General features: G+C 41.7%; 1 protein-coding gene across 4 annotated transcripts in view; it reads left to right on the top strand.

Moving 5' to 3' along the window:
• The window catches only part of LOC138954807 (E3 ubiquitin-protein ligase MIB2-like), a 44,099-nt gene that overhangs the window by 22,266 nt on the left and 1,311 nt on the right, over positions 1-20,522 (top strand). For all 4 annotated transcript variants that reach the window (XM_070326575.1, XM_070326574.1, XM_070326577.1 and 1 more), the window contains exons 11-17: positions 2,667-2,821; positions 3,191-3,314; positions 3,896-4,001; positions 4,940-5,022; positions 13,948-14,108; positions 18,559-18,818; positions 19,190-20,522. The exon at positions 19,190-20,522 is cut by the window's right edge and continues 1,311 nt beyond it. In XM_070326575.1, coding sequence (XP_070182676.1) covers positions 2,667-2,821; positions 3,191-3,314; positions 3,896-4,001; positions 4,940-5,022; positions 13,948-14,108; positions 18,559-18,818; positions 19,190-19,257 — 957 coding nt within the window. In that variant the 3' untranslated portion in view covers positions 19,258-20,522. The remainder of the gene's footprint in view (positions 1-2,666; positions 2,822-3,190; positions 3,315-3,895; positions 4,002-4,939; positions 5,023-13,947; positions 14,109-18,558; positions 18,819-19,189) is intronic.

The following is a 20,522-nucleotide window of genomic DNA, read 5'->3' as shown; positions in this document are numbered from 1 at the left end:
TGTGATGTTGCTGTTGATCAACCAGGCCAACACGAGTGAACATGTTGTGATGTTGCTGTTGATCAACCAGGCCAACACGAGTGAACATGTTGTGATGTTGCTGTTGATCAACCAGGCCAACACGAGTGAACATGTATGTGAAAGAATAAAAGCAGAAGCAGAGTGCTAGGATAGTGCAACGGAAACACATTTCTTGAGACTTGACCCTTGCAGGTATAATTAAGTGAACTGAAAGGAGTATGCATGAGTACAGAACAGAATCATGTCCGCCTTGTTGCAGTTGCATGAAAGCAGAAAAGTGTCCGGTGACAGATTGAATTACAACATCATTGACATGCTTACATGTGAATTTTCTCTGTCATCGAGTTTATTGACGCCCTCCCAAAGCCTAACTAAAGCCCTCCGTCGCTTCGCTCCGTCGGGCTTCAATCAATGGTGATGACCTAGAAGTTTCAAATCAATGCCTCTCAATGTGTAAATGTTATATGCATGTTTGGCCAAAGTGCAGCCCTCAAAGTGGCGAGTACTTTACTCGCCATGGCGAGTGGAAACATGTAAGCGGCGAGTAGAAATGTTCATCTCCTCGCCAATTGCGTGTAAAGTTGCTGAAACAAATTGTTTGTTTGGCTAGTAAAGTTTGCTCTCTGGCTGGTAAATTGTCAGAATCACTAGCCAAATGCTAGTGCACCATTGTTTGGACTTTCAGGGCTAAAATGTGAAATTTAACACAGATATCGTGTCTGTTCGACGGGATCGCGCTATAATTTGTTGGACTATTGTCGAACAATGGCCTTCTGGGTCAGCGCGAAATGCCACATGTTGGACACACGCGCATTACCGTAATACTATATCAATAATATACGATATGAACTCCGGTGCATTAGCATAATACTGTGTCAATAAGTATAAGTTACAGCTCCGTCCATCCGTGGTATCGCGTGATATTTTGTCGACTGGGTCAATGAATACAAGCCTCGAGTGACGTCATTATATTCTTTCATCCCCTCGAGACAAAATATAACGCTTTATGACCAATTCAGTGCCCCATATGGCTTTTTGACCAATCAGGACGGATTTTAGATGACCCTCTAAATGTTATAACGTTCAGGTAGGGACCCTTTTTGTTTATCAAGCTAAAAATTAACAAGACAAAGTAAAAATTTAAATCAACAATATCAGCGTGATTTATTCTAAAGAATAACACTTCAAATGCTGTCAGATAATACTCTCTTTATCTAAAAAAAAAATACAGAAAAGCGAGTTTTGTCGGTGGGTGCTTTACGGAACAGCAAGGCACCGCCCATCCTCTGAGTGTGCAATGCCGACCCGCTCACTTGAAATCTAAATTATCTAAGTTCGGAAAAATCAAGTGAAATTGCGTCACTCGCTTTACGTCAAATGTATCTTTACGTCATTTCCCATCCGTCTGGAGTCGGTTCTAAATCTGTCGCTCTCTGTTCAACAAGAAAAAGCGAAGCAACCGAAACGCATGTTCAACATGGTTTATCTTGTGAGATTGTTGTGTGTCAAACGCATTTGACCTGTGAATATTCATCACGTCAGGTGTGTTACTCTGATTGGCTGACCCAGGTCACGAGAATTCTTTGACTGACAGGCATAATCAGGTAGGAGCGCTCAAGTTCCCATTGCGGCTGTTCTGTCTAATTCGCGGGGTCGCTTCGAAATTTGTTTTGGTCGAATTAAACGGTAATAAAACCGTTATTTCTAATATGCTGACTGTTAGCAAATGATAACAGACATGTAAGCGCTTAGGGCTATATTTAGATTAGGCGCACAAATGTTCATAATAATAATAATAATAATAATGTCTCACAAACGAAATCAGCATTCGCCTAAAAGGCTCATGCTTGATATCTTTTTTCTTGACATGCCTGTTATCATTTGCTAACAGTCAGCATATTAGAAATAACTCATAATACCATGGATGAATCGGAACTGTAACGTATATATGGCGTGACCAAAGTAAGGAGAATTTGTCATTGGATGTGGAAACAAAGCATGGGTATTTCACCATGTGCAGAATAATCAACGCAAGCCTAGAAGTTGTAGAACTATATTTTGTTTCAGTCTTGGCAAGGCCAGTTTTGTCCAGTCAGTCCGGAAAAGACATCATGAATCCATTCACCCTGTCGAGACGAAATACCAATTCTATGGATGAATCGAAGGTGTAACGTATATATACCCCGTGATGCATCAAAGCTAAATTTTGTTTGAAATGTCTTCACAACGTACAGATAGTTTATAAGGACATAATCGTCATCACAAGACAGGAAAAACGCATAGGCCTACTTTGTTTGTCGTCTGATGAAGTCGCAGTTTGTAGGTTGAATCTATGAATCGGCACGACCAGAGATAGATCTGCATCTCTGGTACGACCTTCCAGCTTATCAACGGGGAATTAAGAGGTCAAATTTGCGTGGCTCCCAATCATTTCATAAAAGATTTCCTTTTCTTGTTTCTGCGGCTGCGCAAGTTATTTGCCTATGTCATGGCCAAACGTTAGGCCTACGGAGCAATATCGCGGGATATTTTCTCACTAGAATAACAAAGACAAAGAAGGGAAGTCATGCTATATTATACGATATGAACTCCCGTGCATTACCGTAATACTGTATCACTAATATAGGATATGAACTGCGTTGTAGGACGACGTGCACGACACAGCGCTACACCTGGCCATTGTCAAACATCACCACGAGGCGGTGGAGGCCTTGATGGCCATTCCGGGTGTCGACCTCACCGTTCCCAACATCAATGGCTACCCCATGATGCACCACGCCGCATCCAAAGGAAATTCACGGTCAGTTCTTTATTTGGTCAGGGCGGACCAGGCAGCAACCTATGACGCAAAGAAGAGCGCCTCCACCCCACCCCCCCCCCCCCACCCCCCAAAAAAATCAACAACAACAACAACAACGACAACAACAACGATGATAGCAACAAAAAAACAGAAAAAAATAAAACAAAAGAATAACCAAGAAGACAAACACTCAAACTATAAACAGAAAAAAATAAACAAAGCAACTAAAAATATCAAAATTAAAGGTAATTGATTTACCATGGTTACAGGGCCATTGAGTTGGTGCTTGAAACAGACTGTGTGAGACAACAGGGCTATAGAGCTGATGTTGGAGACAGACAATGATAGATTTGCTGTGTGTGATGACAGGGCTATAGAGCTGATGCTGGAGAAAGACAGGAGTCAAGTTCACGCTTTGTTGCAAGGCGCTACTCCGCTACATACCGCTGTTCATAACGACTATGACGACTGCGTGCGAGTCTTGGTCTTGAATGTAAGTTTAACAAACACAAGATCAGTAGACAATCAAAGGCGAATTTACGAGTAATTTTTCACTGTTGGTATGATTAATTCACACACAAAAACCGTCAGTCTCGAACACTCTTTTATTTCTTAGTGATTTCATTGTTTGGGTCGATGTCTTATCTAATTAAAATCTCGTCAGCTGCAAAAGTAACTAAAAGGAGATTGTAATTATTTCTCATCAACTTGTCAGACAAAAGCGATGGTCAAGTTCTGAACATTGTTCCTGGTGACATATTGTTGTTATTATTAGCATTAGTAGTAGCAGTAGCATTAGTAGTAGTAGAAGTAGTAGGAGTAGTAGAAGTAGCAATAGTAGTAGTTGTAATAGTAGTAGTTGTAGGAGCAGCAGCAGAAATGGTAGTAGTAGGAATAGTTAGTAGTAGTAGTAGTAGTAGTAGCAGTAGTGTGGTAGTAGCAGTAGTGTAGTTTTAGTGTAGTAGTATAGCAGCAGCAGCAGTAGTGTTGTAGCAGGGGCAGTGACATGTAGCCTGGCGCCTTTTGATTCGTCCTGTCTCTTTGTATCTCTGTCTTTCGTTTTGTGCCAACCAGGGAGGAGCTGACGTCAACTTCAAGGACACGGTGTCATCGGACACACCGCTCACCCTAGCCTGCATTCGTGGCATGTACCGTGCTGCTGAGGCCTTGCTGGAGCTGGGTAAGACCCTGTCACCCTTCTTGCCCTTTCTGCATTGGTATCTCTATTCAATTTGCACATTAGCTCACCTCTTGTCTTCCACCCTCTGTTCATGCCCCAAGACATTACCACCCGAAGACATGATACAGTTGTACCTAAGACGAAAGGACGCGCTCGGGGCAAGCCAGACGTGTCCCTACTTTGATGAAGACAATTTAGCGAACTGCAGAAAGTGTCTTTTCATGAGAGGTGTTCCCTCATCAGCGCGCCTCGCATTACCGGCACCACTGTAAAATATAAAGGAGACAAACACTGTACTGGCTGTGAAATTAGCAATAAAATGGCATATCGTCGCTGAAAATGCAAGACCTCGTTTTTACAAAATCTGTGTAAACCATGCTTTTAAAATTCTGCTTTCCATGGACTTCTCGTGTACTGGGGAGGCTTCGTGCTCAAGGTTGTGTAAAACAAATGCAGTGCCCGTGACGTAGGTACAACAATGTGCAGATACGAGGAATTGACCCTTGGTTTGGGACTGTTTTCTTGTGTTCACAATGTTTTGCATTCACAAACTCAACAGTAATGACGAGACAAAATTGTTTGAAACATGTATTTGTGCATGAACAAGCAGAACAATGAGTTATGTAATTCCGCACATGCTCAGAGTTCGTAAGTGTGTGTGTGTGTGCGTGTGTGTGTGTGTGTGTGTGTGTGTGTGTGTGTGTGTGTGTGTGTGTGTATGTGTGTGTGTGTGTATGTGTGTGTGTGTGTGTGTGTGTGTGTGTGCATGTGCGTGTGCGTGTGTGTGTGTGTGTGTGTGTGTGTGTGTGTGGGTGTGTGTGTTTGCCAGCAGAATTTGGTCCAAGAAACCATTCATTGCAGAACAGTGAGTTAGTGATTAACCACTGAAAAGTAAACCAAGGAATGTTGTATAGGAATGTGTGTCGATGTTTGACCAGGTGCTGACATTCAGGCCCAAAACCACAACGGTCACACCCCACTGCACCTGGTCATCGGTGGACACAGAAGTAAAGACGAATACGTGAGTTTTCCCCTTACTTGCTTCATCACTAAATTACTCTATTGCTGGGAAATTCGGACCGCTTCGTCCCATTCGTAATGGGCAGAATATACCTGCGCAGTTCCAGCGGCACAGACGACGCACGGCCAATTATTTATGCCGCGATAGGGATTATGACGAGTACTTGGCCTGTTTTCCTTTCAGGCTGAGATAAGCTGCAGTGCGTCGTCGATCCTGCTGAAGTTACATATGTGATCGGAGCCCCTAAGCTAGTGTACAGTGTACTCTTCAGTCTCTGGTAGCAGGAAAAGTCGAGGTATCAAGATGTATGCGTGTTAAGGTGTAATAAGCAACCTGTCCTTATTTTGTGCTAAAGGGGTGACACGGGGGTGGGAAATGGATACCGTCTCTTAGTCTGCACACATAGTTAACCCGTGTCCGTTCCAGCCTGGATTCAAACCCGCGGTCCGACAAGTTCAGTTGCCCCCACCAATTAAGCTGCCACCACGCCCCTGTCAAATATAAATGCATGGGACATTGTAAATACAGACCCTTCCAAGTTATCTCAAATGCAGAGACCACATGCTAACGGAGTAGTCAGAGTAGAGTTTAGAATACATGCTAACGGAGTAGTCAGAGTAGAGTTTAGAATACATGCTAACGGAGTAGTCAGAGTAAAGTTTAGAATACATGCTAACGGAGTAGTCAGAGTAAAGTTTAGAATACATGCTAAAGGAGTAGTCAGAGTAAAGTTTAGAATACATGCTAACGGAGTAGTCAGAGTAAAGTTTAGAATACATGCTAACGGAGTAGTCAGAGTAGAGTTTAGAATACATGCTAACGGAGTAGTCAGAGTAAAGTTTAGAATACATGCTAACGGAGTAGTCAGAGTAGAGTTTAGAATACATGCTAACGGAGTAGTCAGAGTAAAGTTTAGAATACATGCTAACGGAGTAGTCAGAGTAAAGTTTAGAATACATGCTAACGGAGTAATAATAAATAATAATAATAATGGTGATTTCGTTAGCGCTTTCGAACACACAAAGCGCTTTACAAAAGCAATAACAACATCATTACCAGAATGACGCCATTGACGGAATAGAACACAATCATAAACACTTTACAACAAAAACCAAAAACAAAACATAAATGTTACAAAAATCCAGAGGCTCTTACAGGAACGAACTCCCAGTATACACAACAATTATAATGCACACACACACACACACACACACACACACACACACACACACACACACACACACACACACACACACACACACATGTCCACACACACGCACACACACACACACACACACACACACACACACACACACACACACACACACACACACACACACACACACACAGTAAACATTGTTCATCCGAAAGTGCACATTCACAGGGTTGCGAAAACTACATCGTCATAGAATGCTTCTCTGGGCCCGTATGCATGAACTAGAAGTAAGAAACACTGGAAGTAGAGGCCTCTTTTCAAAGTGGGAACTCCCGAAGTCAACTTTCTAACTGTTCACAATGCATGAACTGACTTGAACTCCAAAGTAGTGACAGCGAGAGTATTAAGGTCAAGGTCGGGGAAATTGGGGGAATCCCTACTAATACGCATGCGCACGTTTCTATCAACATGGCAGTCAACGAAACTGGCAAGGCACGTGTGCCGCTCAAAAAGAAAGTAGACACGGAGGGGCGTTCTGCACCTTTTTCAGATGGTGAAATTGCTGTACTCTTGACAGAAGTGTTTTACGAAAGAACGGTTATTCTGTCCAAATTTCAGAACAGTTAATTAGAAAAAAACACAGTAAACACCAAGTTTACAGAACAGTCTAACTGTTAAACATAAAGACGCTGTCTGGTCCAACATTGCCAAAGAAGTGTCGCTCTCTCTCTCTCTCTCTCTCTCTCTCTCTCTCTCTCTCTCTCTCTCTCTCTCTCTCTCTCTCTCTCTCTCTCTCTCTCTTACGACACATGCACACACAGACAAACGTACACTCATGCACATACTGACACTATGACACAAGTGACACTGACGGCACACATAAACACACACACACACCACACACTGCACACACACACACACACGCGCGCGCTCGCCCGCACACAAACACACACACACACACGCACCCATACACGCACGCACACAGTCACAAACAAATAACCACACACTCACTCTCTCTCACGTTCTCTCATTCTACACTCATACACACACTGAAACTATGATGACACAAGTGACACGTCACACACACACACACACACACACACACACACACACACACACACACACACACACACATACATACATACATACACACACACACACAACTTGAACACACACACTCACCGTAGTGACACACATATACACACGCGCGTACAGTTGAAAGTCAAGACATGATATGATTTTTTCAAAGCATAGGAAGGTTTCTTTTGCAAATGAATAAAATTAACACAGAGGCAAAACCCGGTTTTTGCAGCCGGAATGCAATTGCGGAGACTTAAAAAGGAAAAGATTAATAAAAAAAATATATAGCTCCCGGCGGAACTTGAACCCGGAGCGAATGAACGAGAGTCCGGAACCGTTACCACTGCACTATGTTACTCGTGTAGAATAGAGGCATGATGAAAAAAGGCATTCTGAGTTATTCAGTCGTGCTGGTTTGAAAGCTCGCCACCTTCGCCGAATGACTCGAGCACGTTTTTTTCGGTCAGTAACTGATCGAACTGTCGCTTTTGAGTCACTCTGTTTTAAGCATTTCACCTAAATTAAACAAGAATGTCACAGTCCGTGTCTATGGTGCAAGGTAGGAGACCGTCTCATTGTAGCCAAGTTACGACAGTTGCTCGATTGACGCATTTCACGTCTTCGATATTGTGTCTGAGATCATTTCCCAATGAGCTGCCTTTAAAAACGGAATGTCCTGCAATTGTAGTATGCGCTGGAGGTTTCTTTTGGATGGGTAAGGACCCTTGAGATGCGATATCGTCGTATAATTATGTCAAGCGAGAGGCCCTTGACATTGGAAGTGGGAACTTCGAAAGCAAAGTTGCCAGCTACTCGGTATGCACGAGCTAAATTGAACGCCGAAGTAGTGGCTTCGAGAGTTCTGAGGTCAAGGTCGAGAAAATTGGGGGAATCCCAATTAGTGCGCATGCGTTTGTAAACGGTAGGCTTGGTGACCAGAAGAAACAAATCTCATCGCGAGTTCGTAAATGGGCAAACGTTGATCGCGCTGTAGCTTTTACTATAATAATGATTTCGTTGACCAGAATGTTGGGGACAATAAAAAAAGGTTGTTTATGTGGTAGCGAAGTCGGTTAACTTAAAACTCTTTTTGTAGTGTTTTTTTTAATGATTGTGTATCGGTAAAACTGCTGGACAAAAATAGTTTGGTCAGAGCGAATGTTTGTGTTACTGGTAAATTTAAAAAGGCAGAACTCCATTTTTGGGGAATCAAGATATAAGGTGTAGTGAAAAGAAGATAAGTTCAGCGAATTTCATATTATTTGAGAAAATGTGTGTCCGAATTTTTAAAACAGAAAAAATTTTGTACTTAGGTGTTTGTAAATTACGTTTGTCCTCGTTAATTGTGAAGAGGATGTATGTTTATATAAAGTTCAAAGTCAAGATTGGATTTTTGTAGCCTACGTGCGTGTGTGCATGTGTATTAGACATAATACATAGACATAGAACACGTTATTATCTCAATTACGATAAACTCGGGTGTGGTGAATCACAATAAACAGCATAAAACGTAAGAACATGAATAAAATATCAAGGCGCAAATATAGTCAGCTCATCATAGTGTGGGGAGTGGGTACACACACACACACACACACACACACACACACACACACACACATACACACACACACACACACACACACACACACACACCGTCGAACACACACATAACGTCGAACACACACAAACACACACACACACACACACACCGTCGAACACACACACACCGTCGAACACACACACACCGTCGAACACACACACACCGTCGAACACACACATAACATCGAAAACACACACACACACACACACACACACACACACACACACACACACACACACACACACACACACAAACACACACACACAAACACACACACACACACACAACCACACACACACACACACACACACACACACACACGGCACGCGCGAACACGCAAACAAACGTATGAAGGAACAGACGCACAATTATACCCGCACGCACGCACACACAGGCAGACAAGCACTCGCACAAATACACACACACACACACACACACACACACACACACACACACACACACACACACACACACACACACACACAGATAAAGCATTGACAAAAAAAAAAGCAGAAACTTACACTTAAACACTCGAACACACACACACACACACACACGCACACGCACACAAACACACGCACGCACGCACACAAACACACACACACACACACACACACACACACACACACCTTACACACACACTCACACATGCACACAACGACGCCCATTTTCATAGAAACACAGTAACCCCCTCGTATAAGCGGGAATGAAAGAATAGTGGCCAATGACCCAGATCAACAAACAAAAGTCAAAGCTGGCAACTCAGGTTTGTATTCAGGGAAATTTGCACGAAATGCATGCAGAAGATACGACTTTTCCCTCTATTTTCTCTCTTTTGGAGCGTCAGCTCGGTTTGACATGAAAAACTGAAGAAAAGCCCTGCCTTTTTGCACTGAGAAACTGTGGAAGTAGCGTGTTTACTACTGGGTCTGGCTGTAGTACATTTACCCTCATTTACTTCCTCGTTAGCTTCCAAAGTAAACTCTTTTTTCGTCCCATGCATGCGAAAGTGAGGATGTACTTCCGATGTCACTCAAAACTTTAGAAGTAATCGCAAAATACCCTGAGTTACTTCCTCGCTTTGCTTCGAGGTAAACCCTTTTTCCGGCCCATGCATACGAAAGTGAGGCAAGTACTTCCGATGTCACTCAAAACTTCGGGAGTTGTCGCGAACTTCCCCCATAAGCATACGGGCCCAGAAGAGGTGAGTCTTGAGATTTGCTTTGAACGAAGACAGAGATGGACTGAGACGTAGAGACAAAGGGAGTTTGTTCCAGATATGATCAGCTGCGACTGAAAGACAGCGGCCACCATGATCGTCCCTCTGATACTTAGGAGCTTTGACAAATTTATTTTGGGAGGCAGAGCGGACAACCCTTTCAGGATTGTTTTTCTGCACGAGATCGGACAGGAACTGTGGAGCCGTGCCCGCGGCAATTTGATAGAATATGCAGCAGATCTTGTAATTAATTCTTTGTTCGACTGGAAGCCAATGTAGCTGTTTGAGTAGAGGCGTGACGCTTTGTTTCATAGGTGTTCGAAACACGAGTCTAGCGGCAGCGTTCTGGACTAGTTGCAGGGTCTTGGTGACAGATTTGGGACATTCAGCAAGCAGTGAATTACAGTAGTCTAATCTAGAGAGTATGCCGGAACAGACTAGTCTTTTGGTTGCGTCTTCAGTAAGGTACTGTCGAATGGAACCTATACGCCGGATCTCCATTCGCGCTGCTTTATCCGAGAACTTGATGTCAATATTGTTCAAAGAGATGGCCTGTGGGAGTTCTGAAATAGACTTAGCATGGGTAGGGGTAGAGTATGAAAAACGCATGGCTTCAGTTTTGTCGTCATTTAGTTTGAGTTTGTTCTCTTCCATCCATGCCCCGACATCTCTCACACACTAGTCAGAGTAAAGTTTAGAATACATGCTAACGGAATAGTCAGAGTAAAGTTTAGAATACATGCTAACGGAGTAGTCAGAGTAAAGTTTAGAATACATGCTAACGGAGTAGTCAGAGTAAAGTTTAGAATACATGCTAACGGAGTAGTCAGAGTAAAGTTTAGAATACATGCAAACGGAGTTGTCAGAGTAAAGTTTAGAATACATGCTAACGGAGTTGTCAGAGTAAAGTTTAGAATACATGCTAACGGAGTTGTCAGAGTAGTGAGTAAAGTTCAGAATACATGTTCTTCGATGAGTTTGTTTGCATTGGTTCATAATAATAATAATAATTGTCAGTAAGTACTGGTGTCACATGACTGATGTGAACCAGTTGATTGGCTAATGGCGATGCGCTAAAACTGTTAGCGCACTCTTGGAGTGCGCTAACTTTTCCACAGAGCGTATTCTTACGCCCTTTACCTAAGCAAGACTGTGCTCTCATCCTCAGAATTAATTACTGACATGTAGCTTATATTTTCCACAATACCAAATGACCATAAATTCCCTGCTTCTCAATTAAAGCAGAAGTGGGTTTTTTCTGACAGATTGCATGTGCCTGTGCCACAGTGCGGCTGCCACTGATCTAAAAATACAAGCCGCTGTGTTTCATCTAATTCTCGCCAACTTGCATAGATTCTTCTCATCGTGTTAGTGGCATGTAGCTTATCATCCACATTACCAAATGATGAGTTAATATAAAATTCCCACCCGCTAGCAGAAAACACAAGTGTTATTCCGATAACGTACCAGCTAGACCAGTTTGGAAGACTGACTCGATCGACTCTGTCATACGTAGCCGCACTGACTACACTGAAATACGACTGCATCAGTTCAGTAAATGAATGGTTTCCGAATTATTATTTCAAGGCAAGAACAATCGTAATCGAAAACGTGTAGGGTTCAGAACGTTCTTACCATTATAAGACTTATTACCAGCGTGCCTCGTGCGCGCAGACTCCGTCAGTGCAGACTGCATGCAGTGGTTTGATTGCCCTAGCAGACGACATAAACCCCGCTCAGCAAATTAACATGTTGGGCAAATGTGAACGAAAAAACGATGGGGATATAATACGTGTAGGGTTCAGAGCATTCTTACCGTTCATATTTAGTATCAGACTCCCCGATGAGTGAAGAGACAACACGAGAATTATGCCACATTTGTTTTGAAAATGTGCGAACCGTCGAGTCCCGCGGCTTCGAGTCAATTCAAGGGTAGTCACTCCGCACAGTCAATCCGTCGAAGCTCGACTGGAGGTTTCGAATCGCAAATAATGAAGAGCACAGCCCTTTCTCCGAGTTCAAATGAGGTCTCTCTGAAAGATCATCACTGTTCAGATTAACGCTACACTGGAATTTACCAACAGAAATTAAAATGCGTGTGACGAAAGCACGACACACTTGAGACACCCCACACAAAAGTAGATCTTTACTGTACACGACCTGACCACACAGTTATGCCTATTCAAATGCGCGTTGCAAAATGTGCGCTTGGAATTTTCTTTTTTCTATGGCGGTTCTGACAATATCGTTATTGAAACAATCCCAGTGCACTAAGGGATTTATAGAGCAAATCTCGAAAATAATTATTGAACTCAGCGCTATGCGCTTCGTTCAATAATGAATTTTCTCCATTTGCTCTATAAATCCCTTAGTGCACTGGGATGTATCAATAACTTAAATAATAATAATAATAATAATAATAATAATAATAATAATAATAATAATAATAATAATAATAATAATAAATAATAATAATACGAATATTTATAACGTGCACATATCTCACCAACAGGCGACAATTGTACGCCAGTCCCAAAGGGTCTTCGGGGAGATTGACTGTTAAAACATCAGAGTTGAGAAATACCCGCAAGATAGCTAGATTTCTGCACTCATTTCGGTTACCGATGTCATTGCCGATGTGGCAATCGTTTGTACTGCCCAGATACAAAATGGCAACAAACATACACTCACACACACACACACACACACACACACACACACACACACACACACACACACACACACACACATGGATACACACACAAATACTATACTGACACAAGTCATACTCCGGATTAACGGTTTGTTCATCAGAAACAGAGCTTGAATAACAAATCATAAACAATGTATGTACCTCTAGTGCTCTCTCTCTCTCTCTCTCTCTCTGTCTCTCTCTCTCTTTCCCTTTCTCTCTCTCTCTTTCTCTCTCTCTCTCTTTCCTGTTCTCTCTCTCTCTCTCTCTTTCCCTTTCTCTCTCTCTCTTTCTCTCTCTCTCTCTTTCCTGTTCTCTCTCTCTCTCTCTCTCTCTCTCTCTCTCTCTCTCTCTCTCTCTCTCTCTCTCTCTCTCTCTCTCTCTCTCTCTTCTTCATTCTTCCGCTACAACAGCAGTTCTTTTTAAATGCTAGTGTTTTCTTGTTCAAAATGTACAACCATGAAACACCTTCATACATCCAAGACCTGTTTGAGCGTCCTCCTGGTAGAGCGAGGCTTTTGAACAAAACGCTACCGCTCCCACGCATTGATTTGTATAAATCTAGTTTATCTTACTGGGGATCGCTTGTGTGGAATTTACTTCCAATGTACTGTAAAACATGTCAAACCCTTTCGTCTTTTAAAAAAAATGTTCAAAAATATCTTTGTCAACAATAATTCTCTCCCTACACTTGAAAATCATAACTGTTACTGCATCACATCTTAATCATCATTTTATTTATCCATGAATCAGGTTATTATAGCTAGTGTTTTTGTTAGTTTTAACCTGATTACACATTCTTAGTTAATTAGTTATTCGTTTGGATGTTTAAAACATGTTATATAAATATATAAATGTAATGTATAATGTCATGTATACGTATAATGTCATGTATACGTACGTCTAAAAGTGACAGGTTGGAAGATTAGGCATCGCCTAAAACCTTTATCCCTTTGTATTAAAGTTTTGAATCTGAATCTGAATCTCTCTCTCTCCGTCTCTCTCTCTCTCTCCCTATCTCTCTCTCTTTCTCTCTCTCTTTCTCTCTCTCTCTCTCTTTATCTCTCTCTTTATCTCTCTCTCTTCTTTCTCTGTCATTGTCTGCGACACAAACACCAACAGTCTTCTTTTTCTATTTAAATGACCACGATACAACGTGACCACTGTGTGTCCCCCAGGGGCCAGAGGGTCAGCAGGAGAACCAGGTGCGTGTGGCGCTGGCCAGTCTGCTGGTCAGTAACGGGGCGCTAGTGGACGCGCCAGACCTGGCTGGACGTGACCCCTTCTCCTACGGGCTCGCTGCTATCAGAGAGGGCGTTCGGGCCTTCATGAAACAAAAGTAAGTATATATCCGTTTGGAAAGTAAACTTAAGTCTACCGAAGTGTCCCGTTTTTGGCTCACGTAAGTGTAGCCTATGCGATCGTAACTTTGTCTGTCTGTGCGTGCGTGCGTGCGTGCGTGCGTCTGTGCGTGTGTATGTCTGTGGTAGAAACTCTAACATTTGAAGACGTCACATTACATTGACGTCACATTATGACGTAAGAGGGTTAGACGTCACGCGAAGGAAGTACTGACAGTCTCGGTCATTATTATTTTGAGCGCGCCGAGACTAGTTGGCAGTCGTGTCCTTGTAAGTAGGCTACATGCAGACAGACAGATCTAGATCTAGTGTCTCGCTTTCTTGCACAGTTTCACCTATGCTCTTTCTTTCTGTGTGTGTGTGTGTGTGTGTGTCTGTGTGTGTGTGTGTGTGTGTGTGTGTGTGAGTGTGTGTGTGTGTTACTGTTTGTCGATTTCTTACGTGAGCCTTGATGGCTTCGCCTCTTGTTTTAGTTTGTCTGTGGTTTGCCATTTTGAATTTCCACGTGCACGTCTGATTTTAACGCCTTCACGTCTTAATACACTTCTCATTTCATTTGCATCCTTTCACATTGATTGACATGTTTGTCAGACAATATTAGAATCAATCCGGACTATGGAATTTCATTCCAGTCTGGAATCTGAAATATTAATTTATATAACAGTGTGTTCCATTAAGAAGGTATAGTTGAAGTGTCTTGCTCGAATATTCTGGTGAAAACCCCACACTTCATATCACACAATCGCAAGAGCGGGCGTCCGTGGGGAGTCATGTATACAAGTATTGATTCTAAAAGAGACATTTCAAAAACAGATTGTATTGCATTTCTTTTTAATGTTTTTCTTCATTCAAACATGAACGAAAAGTGGTCCTATGTGTGTGTGCTTCGCGGAGACAAAGCGTGTCCCGTCTCGGTCTTGTGGTTTCGGTTAGCCAAGCCTTACTAGTCTCGGTGATGATTGTTCCTGGGTTTTGAGTGTTGATCTTTTAAGTTTCAGGCCCGTAGGTTGACGACATGTTTTGATATCGCTTCTCGCGAATTGTTTATTATGTCTATAAATAGCCCACTCAACTCTTTTAAGAATATTGATGTCCTTGATGTTTGATGCTGAGATGATACGTGGGGCACAATTACTGGATTGAATTACCGAATCACGTGACAGTAACGATGATTGCTATCCCTCTAGATTGAATTACCGAATCACATGACAGTGACGATGATTGCTATCCCTCTAGATTGAATTACGGAATAACATGACAGTGACGATGATTGCTATCTCTCTAGATTGAATTACCGAATCACATGACAGTGACGATGATTGCTATCCCTCTAGATTGAATTACCGAATCATATGACAGTGATGATCATAGTTATCTCTCTAGATTGAATAACCGAATCACATGACAGTGACGATGATTGCTATGTCTCTAGATTGAATTACCGAATCACGTGACAGTGACGATGATTGCTATCCCTCTAGATTGAATTACCGATTCACATGACAGTGACGATGATTGCTATCCCTCTAGATTGAATTACCGATTCACATGACAGTGACGATGATTGCTATCTCTCTAGATGGAATTACCGATTCACATGATAGTAACGATGATTGCTATCCCTCTAGATTGAATAACCGAATCACATGACAGTGACGATGGTTGCTATCTCTCTAGATTAAATTACCGAATCACATGACAGTGACGGTGATTGCTATCCCTCCAGATTGAATTACCGAATCACATGACAGCGCTGATGATTGCTATCTCTCTAGATTGAATTACCGAATCACATGACAGTGACGATGATTGCTATCTCTCTAGATTGAATAACCGAATCACATGACAGTGACGATGATTGCTATGTCTTTATATTGAATTACCGATTCACATGACAGTGACGATGATTGCTATCCCTCTAGATTGAATTACCGATTCACATGACAGTGACGATGATTGCTATCCCTCTAGATTGAATTACCGATTCACATGACAGTGACGATGATTGCTATGTCTCTAGATTGAATTACCGATTCACATGATAGTAACGATGATTGCTATCCCTCTAGATTGAATAACCGAATCACATGACAGTGACGATGGTTGCTATCTCTCTAGATTGAATTACCGAATCACATGACAGTGACGGTGATTGCTATCCCTCCAGATTGAATTACCGAATCACATGACAGTGACGATGATTGCTATCTCTCTAGATTGAATTACCGAATCACATGACAGTGACGATGATTGCTATCTCTCTAGATTGAATTACCGATTCACATGACAGCGCTGATGATTGCTATCTCTCTAGATTGAATTACCGAATCACATGACAGTGACGATGGTTGCTATCTCTCTAGATTGAATTACCGAATCACATGACAGTGACGGTGATTGCTATCCCTCCAGATTGAATTACCGAATCACATGACAGTGACGATGATTGCTATCTCTCTAGATTGAATTACCGAATCACATGACAGTGACGATGATTGCTATCTCTCCAGATTGAATTACCGAATCACATGACAGCGCTGATGATTGCTATCTCTCCAGATTGAATTACCGAATCACATGACAGCGCTGATGATTGCTATCTCTCTAGATTGAATTACCGAATCACATGACAGCGCTGATGATTGCTATCTCTCTAGATTGAATTACCGAATCACATGACAGTGACGATGATTGCTATCTCTCCAGATTGAATTACCGAATCACATGACAGCGCTGATGATTGCTATCTCTCTAGATTGAATTACCGAATCACATGACAGCGCTGATGATTGCTATCTCTCTAGATTGAATTACCGATTCACATGACAGTGACGATGATTGCTATGTCTCTAGATTGAATTACCGATTCACATGACAGTGACGATGATTGCTATCCCTCTAGATTGAATTACCGATTCACATGACAGTGACGATGATTGCTATGTCTCTAGATTGAATTACCGATTCACATGACAGTGACGATGATTGCTATCTCTCTAGATTGAATAACCGAATCACATGATAGTAACGATGATTGCTATCCCTCTAGATTGAATAACCGAATCACATGACAGTGACGATGATTGCTATCTCTCTAGATTGAATTACCGAATCACATGACAGTGACGATGATTGCTATCCCTCTAGATTGAATTACCGATTCACATGACAGTGACGATGATTGCTATGTCTCTAGATTGAATTACCGAATCACATGACAGTGACGATGATTGCTATCTCTCTAGATTGAATTACCGAATCACATGACAGTGACGATGATTGCTATCTCTCTAGATTGAATTACCGATTCACATGACAGTGACGATGGTTGCTATCTCTCTAGATTGAATTACCGAATCACATGACAGTGACGGTGATTGCTATCCCTCCAGATTGAATTACCGAATCACATGACAGCGCTGATGATTGCTATCTCTCTAGATTGAATTACCGAATCACATGACAGCGCTGATGATTGCTATCTCTCTAGATTGAATTACTGAATCACATGACAGTGACGATGATTGCTATCTCTCTAGATTGAATTACCGAATCACATGATAGTGACGATGATTGCTATCTCTCTAGATTGAATAACCGAATCACATGACAGCGCTGATGATTGCTATCTCTCTAGATTGAATTACTGAATCACATGACAGTGACGATGATTGCTATCTCTCTAGATTGAATTACCGAATCACATGACAGCGCTGATGATTGCTATCTCTCTAGATTGAATTACTGAATCACATGACAGTGACGATGATTGCTATGTCTCTAGATTGAATTACCGAATCACATGACAGTGACGATGATTGCTATCTCTCTAGATTGAATTACCGAATCACATGACAGTGACGATGATTGCTATCTCTCTAGATTGAATTACCGATTCACATGACAGCGCTGATGATTGCTATCTCTCTAGATTGAATTACTGAATCACATGACAGTGACGATGATTGCTATCTCTCTAGATTGAATTACCGAATCACATGACAGCGCTGATGATTGCTATCTCTCCAAATTGAATAACCGAATCACATGACAGTGACGATGATTGCTATCTCTCTAGATTGAATTACCGAATCACATGACAGTGACGATGATTGCTATCTCTCTAGATTGAATTACCGATTCACATGACAGTGACGATGATTGCTATCTCTCTAGATTGAATAACTGAATCACATGACAGTGACGATGATTGCTATGTCTTTAGATTGAATTACCGATTCACATGACAGTGACGATGATTGCTATCCCTCTAGATTGAATTACCGATTCACATGACAGTGACGATGATTGCTATCCCTCTAGATTGAATTACCGATTCACATGACAGTGACGACGATTGCTATCTCTCTAGATTGAATTACCAAATCACATGACAGTGACGATGATTGCTATGTCTCGGTCTCTTAGTCCTCGTCTAGTCAGGCGCAAGGGACCGACAGAAGGCACCATCTTTGGCGCTGGACAACTGACCACAGGCAAGGGGCGTGGCCAGCTGGCAGACGACCTCAGGGGGGTGGGGCTCCCCTGTGGAGTGTGCGGTGCCTCCAAGTCTGACGTCACGCTGCAGCCATGTCAACACAAGTGTGTGTGCAGCACGTGCAGTGTCAAGGTCACCCGGTGTCCTCTGTGTGACGAGAAGGTCACAGACAAACTCGTCACTGGGGCAGGTAGGGATTTATGAACATATTCTTTTGTTTGCATCCCCAAGAAAATTAACACTAAAGCCTGGCATGTTTTGTTGTTGTCGTTTGGTTGTTGTTTTGATAAGAAGTTTCTTTGTACATCAGTGACTCTCTGTGTGTGCGTGTGAATGTGTTTGTGTGCGTGTGAATGTGTGATTGAATGTGTGTGTGTGTGTGTGTGTATGTGTGTGTGTGTGTGTGTCAGAGAGAGAGAGAGAGAGAGAGAGAGAGAGAGAGAGAGAGAGAGAGAGAGAGAGAGAGAGAGAGAGAGAGAGAGAGAGAGAGAGAGAGAGAGAGAGAGAGTACACTTTAGGTATAGGTATTGTTTATGATTTCTTACTTACGCTCGGTTTCAGATGAACAAACCGTTAATCCGGATGAATTCATGCAGATGTTGCGAGAAGGGGGACGTCAAAGCTCGTAAACCAAGACAAGACTTTGCGCAGGATGCAGTGAAATCCGTGTCACTGAGTCAACTACCGTCAAACTATATGGCTGTGAAATTTGGGGTTCAGGTTCTTGCGATTTAGCTACGAAGCTTCAGTTGCGTTTTTATAAGATAGTTTTCAAACTAAGAAAATCTACCCCTAATGCAATGGTTTTTGGCGAACTTGGAAAATATCCCTTAGATGTCAATATGAAATGTAGAATGCTCTGGTATTGGTAAAAACTAATTGACCCAGTTAACAAAAATAAATTTTCAAGTGTTGCTTACAGATTTACCTATAGACTATATTCGCAAAAGATGTTTACTTCTGACTATCTGTCATGCATAGAAAAAACGTTAAGTGATATAGGTCTTTCTGGGTTTTGGATACAACAAGAATTTGTTTCTCAATATACATCTACTTGGTTTAAAGAAAAAGTAAAGCGGTGTTTATATGACCAGTATATTCACAATTGGTTCTCAGAAATGGATACAAAAGACATTTTTTGTAATTATAGAATGTTTAAAGATAGTTTTGTGTGTGAAGACTACATTAAATCCTTGTCGTTCCAAAAAGTCGTTACACTCATGAAATTTAGAACTACAAATAACCTGCCAGTACAGAAAGAAAGATACCTTAATATACCTAGAGCGAATCGCATTTGCAGAAAATGTACATCAGATCTATAGGAGATGAGTATCATTATTTGTTTGTTTGTGACTTTTTCAATGAAAAAAGAGCAGAACTTATTCCACCATTCTACTGGAAAAAACCAAATTCACTTAAATACAAAAAACTGTTCGTATCAAGAAATAAGAAATTGTTGACGAAACTCTTGGAATTTATAAAATTAATTAGTAGCAATTTTTCATAGTGCTGGGATTTGTTAACCGTATTTTCGTTTTGTGTCCCCCATTGCCAGGAATCAATGTGTGTGTGTGTGTTTGCATTTTCTGTACTATAATATTTTGTGTTCACTGTTTGTGTACTTTTGTTTTCCAAATATTTATTTTATTTTTTCTTTTCTTATCTTCTATTTTTCTTTTTGTTCACTTGGTACTTTGTGCATTTTTGAATTTGCGAATATTGTTTATAATGCCCCTGGGTAATGAACAATAAAACTTGACTTGACTTGACTTGACTTGAAAGCGGAACTAACTACAATAGCCTTCTAAGCAACAGACATTCAACTGAACCTGTAACATGTATTGCATATACCGTAGTACGGCGTTGCAGAGTAGATGTAATGTGTATGCCACAG

The sequence above is a fragment of the Littorina saxatilis genome, unplaced genomic scaffold (assembly GCF_037325665.1).
Source record: "Littorina saxatilis isolate snail1 unplaced genomic scaffold, US_GU_Lsax_2.0 scaffold_553, whole genome shotgun sequence".
NCBI lineage: Eukaryota > Metazoa > Mollusca > Gastropoda > Littorinimorpha > Littorinidae > Littorina > Littorina saxatilis.
Note: the sequence above shows the minus strand (reverse complement) of the source record. Positions and strands in the feature narration are given on the sequence as shown.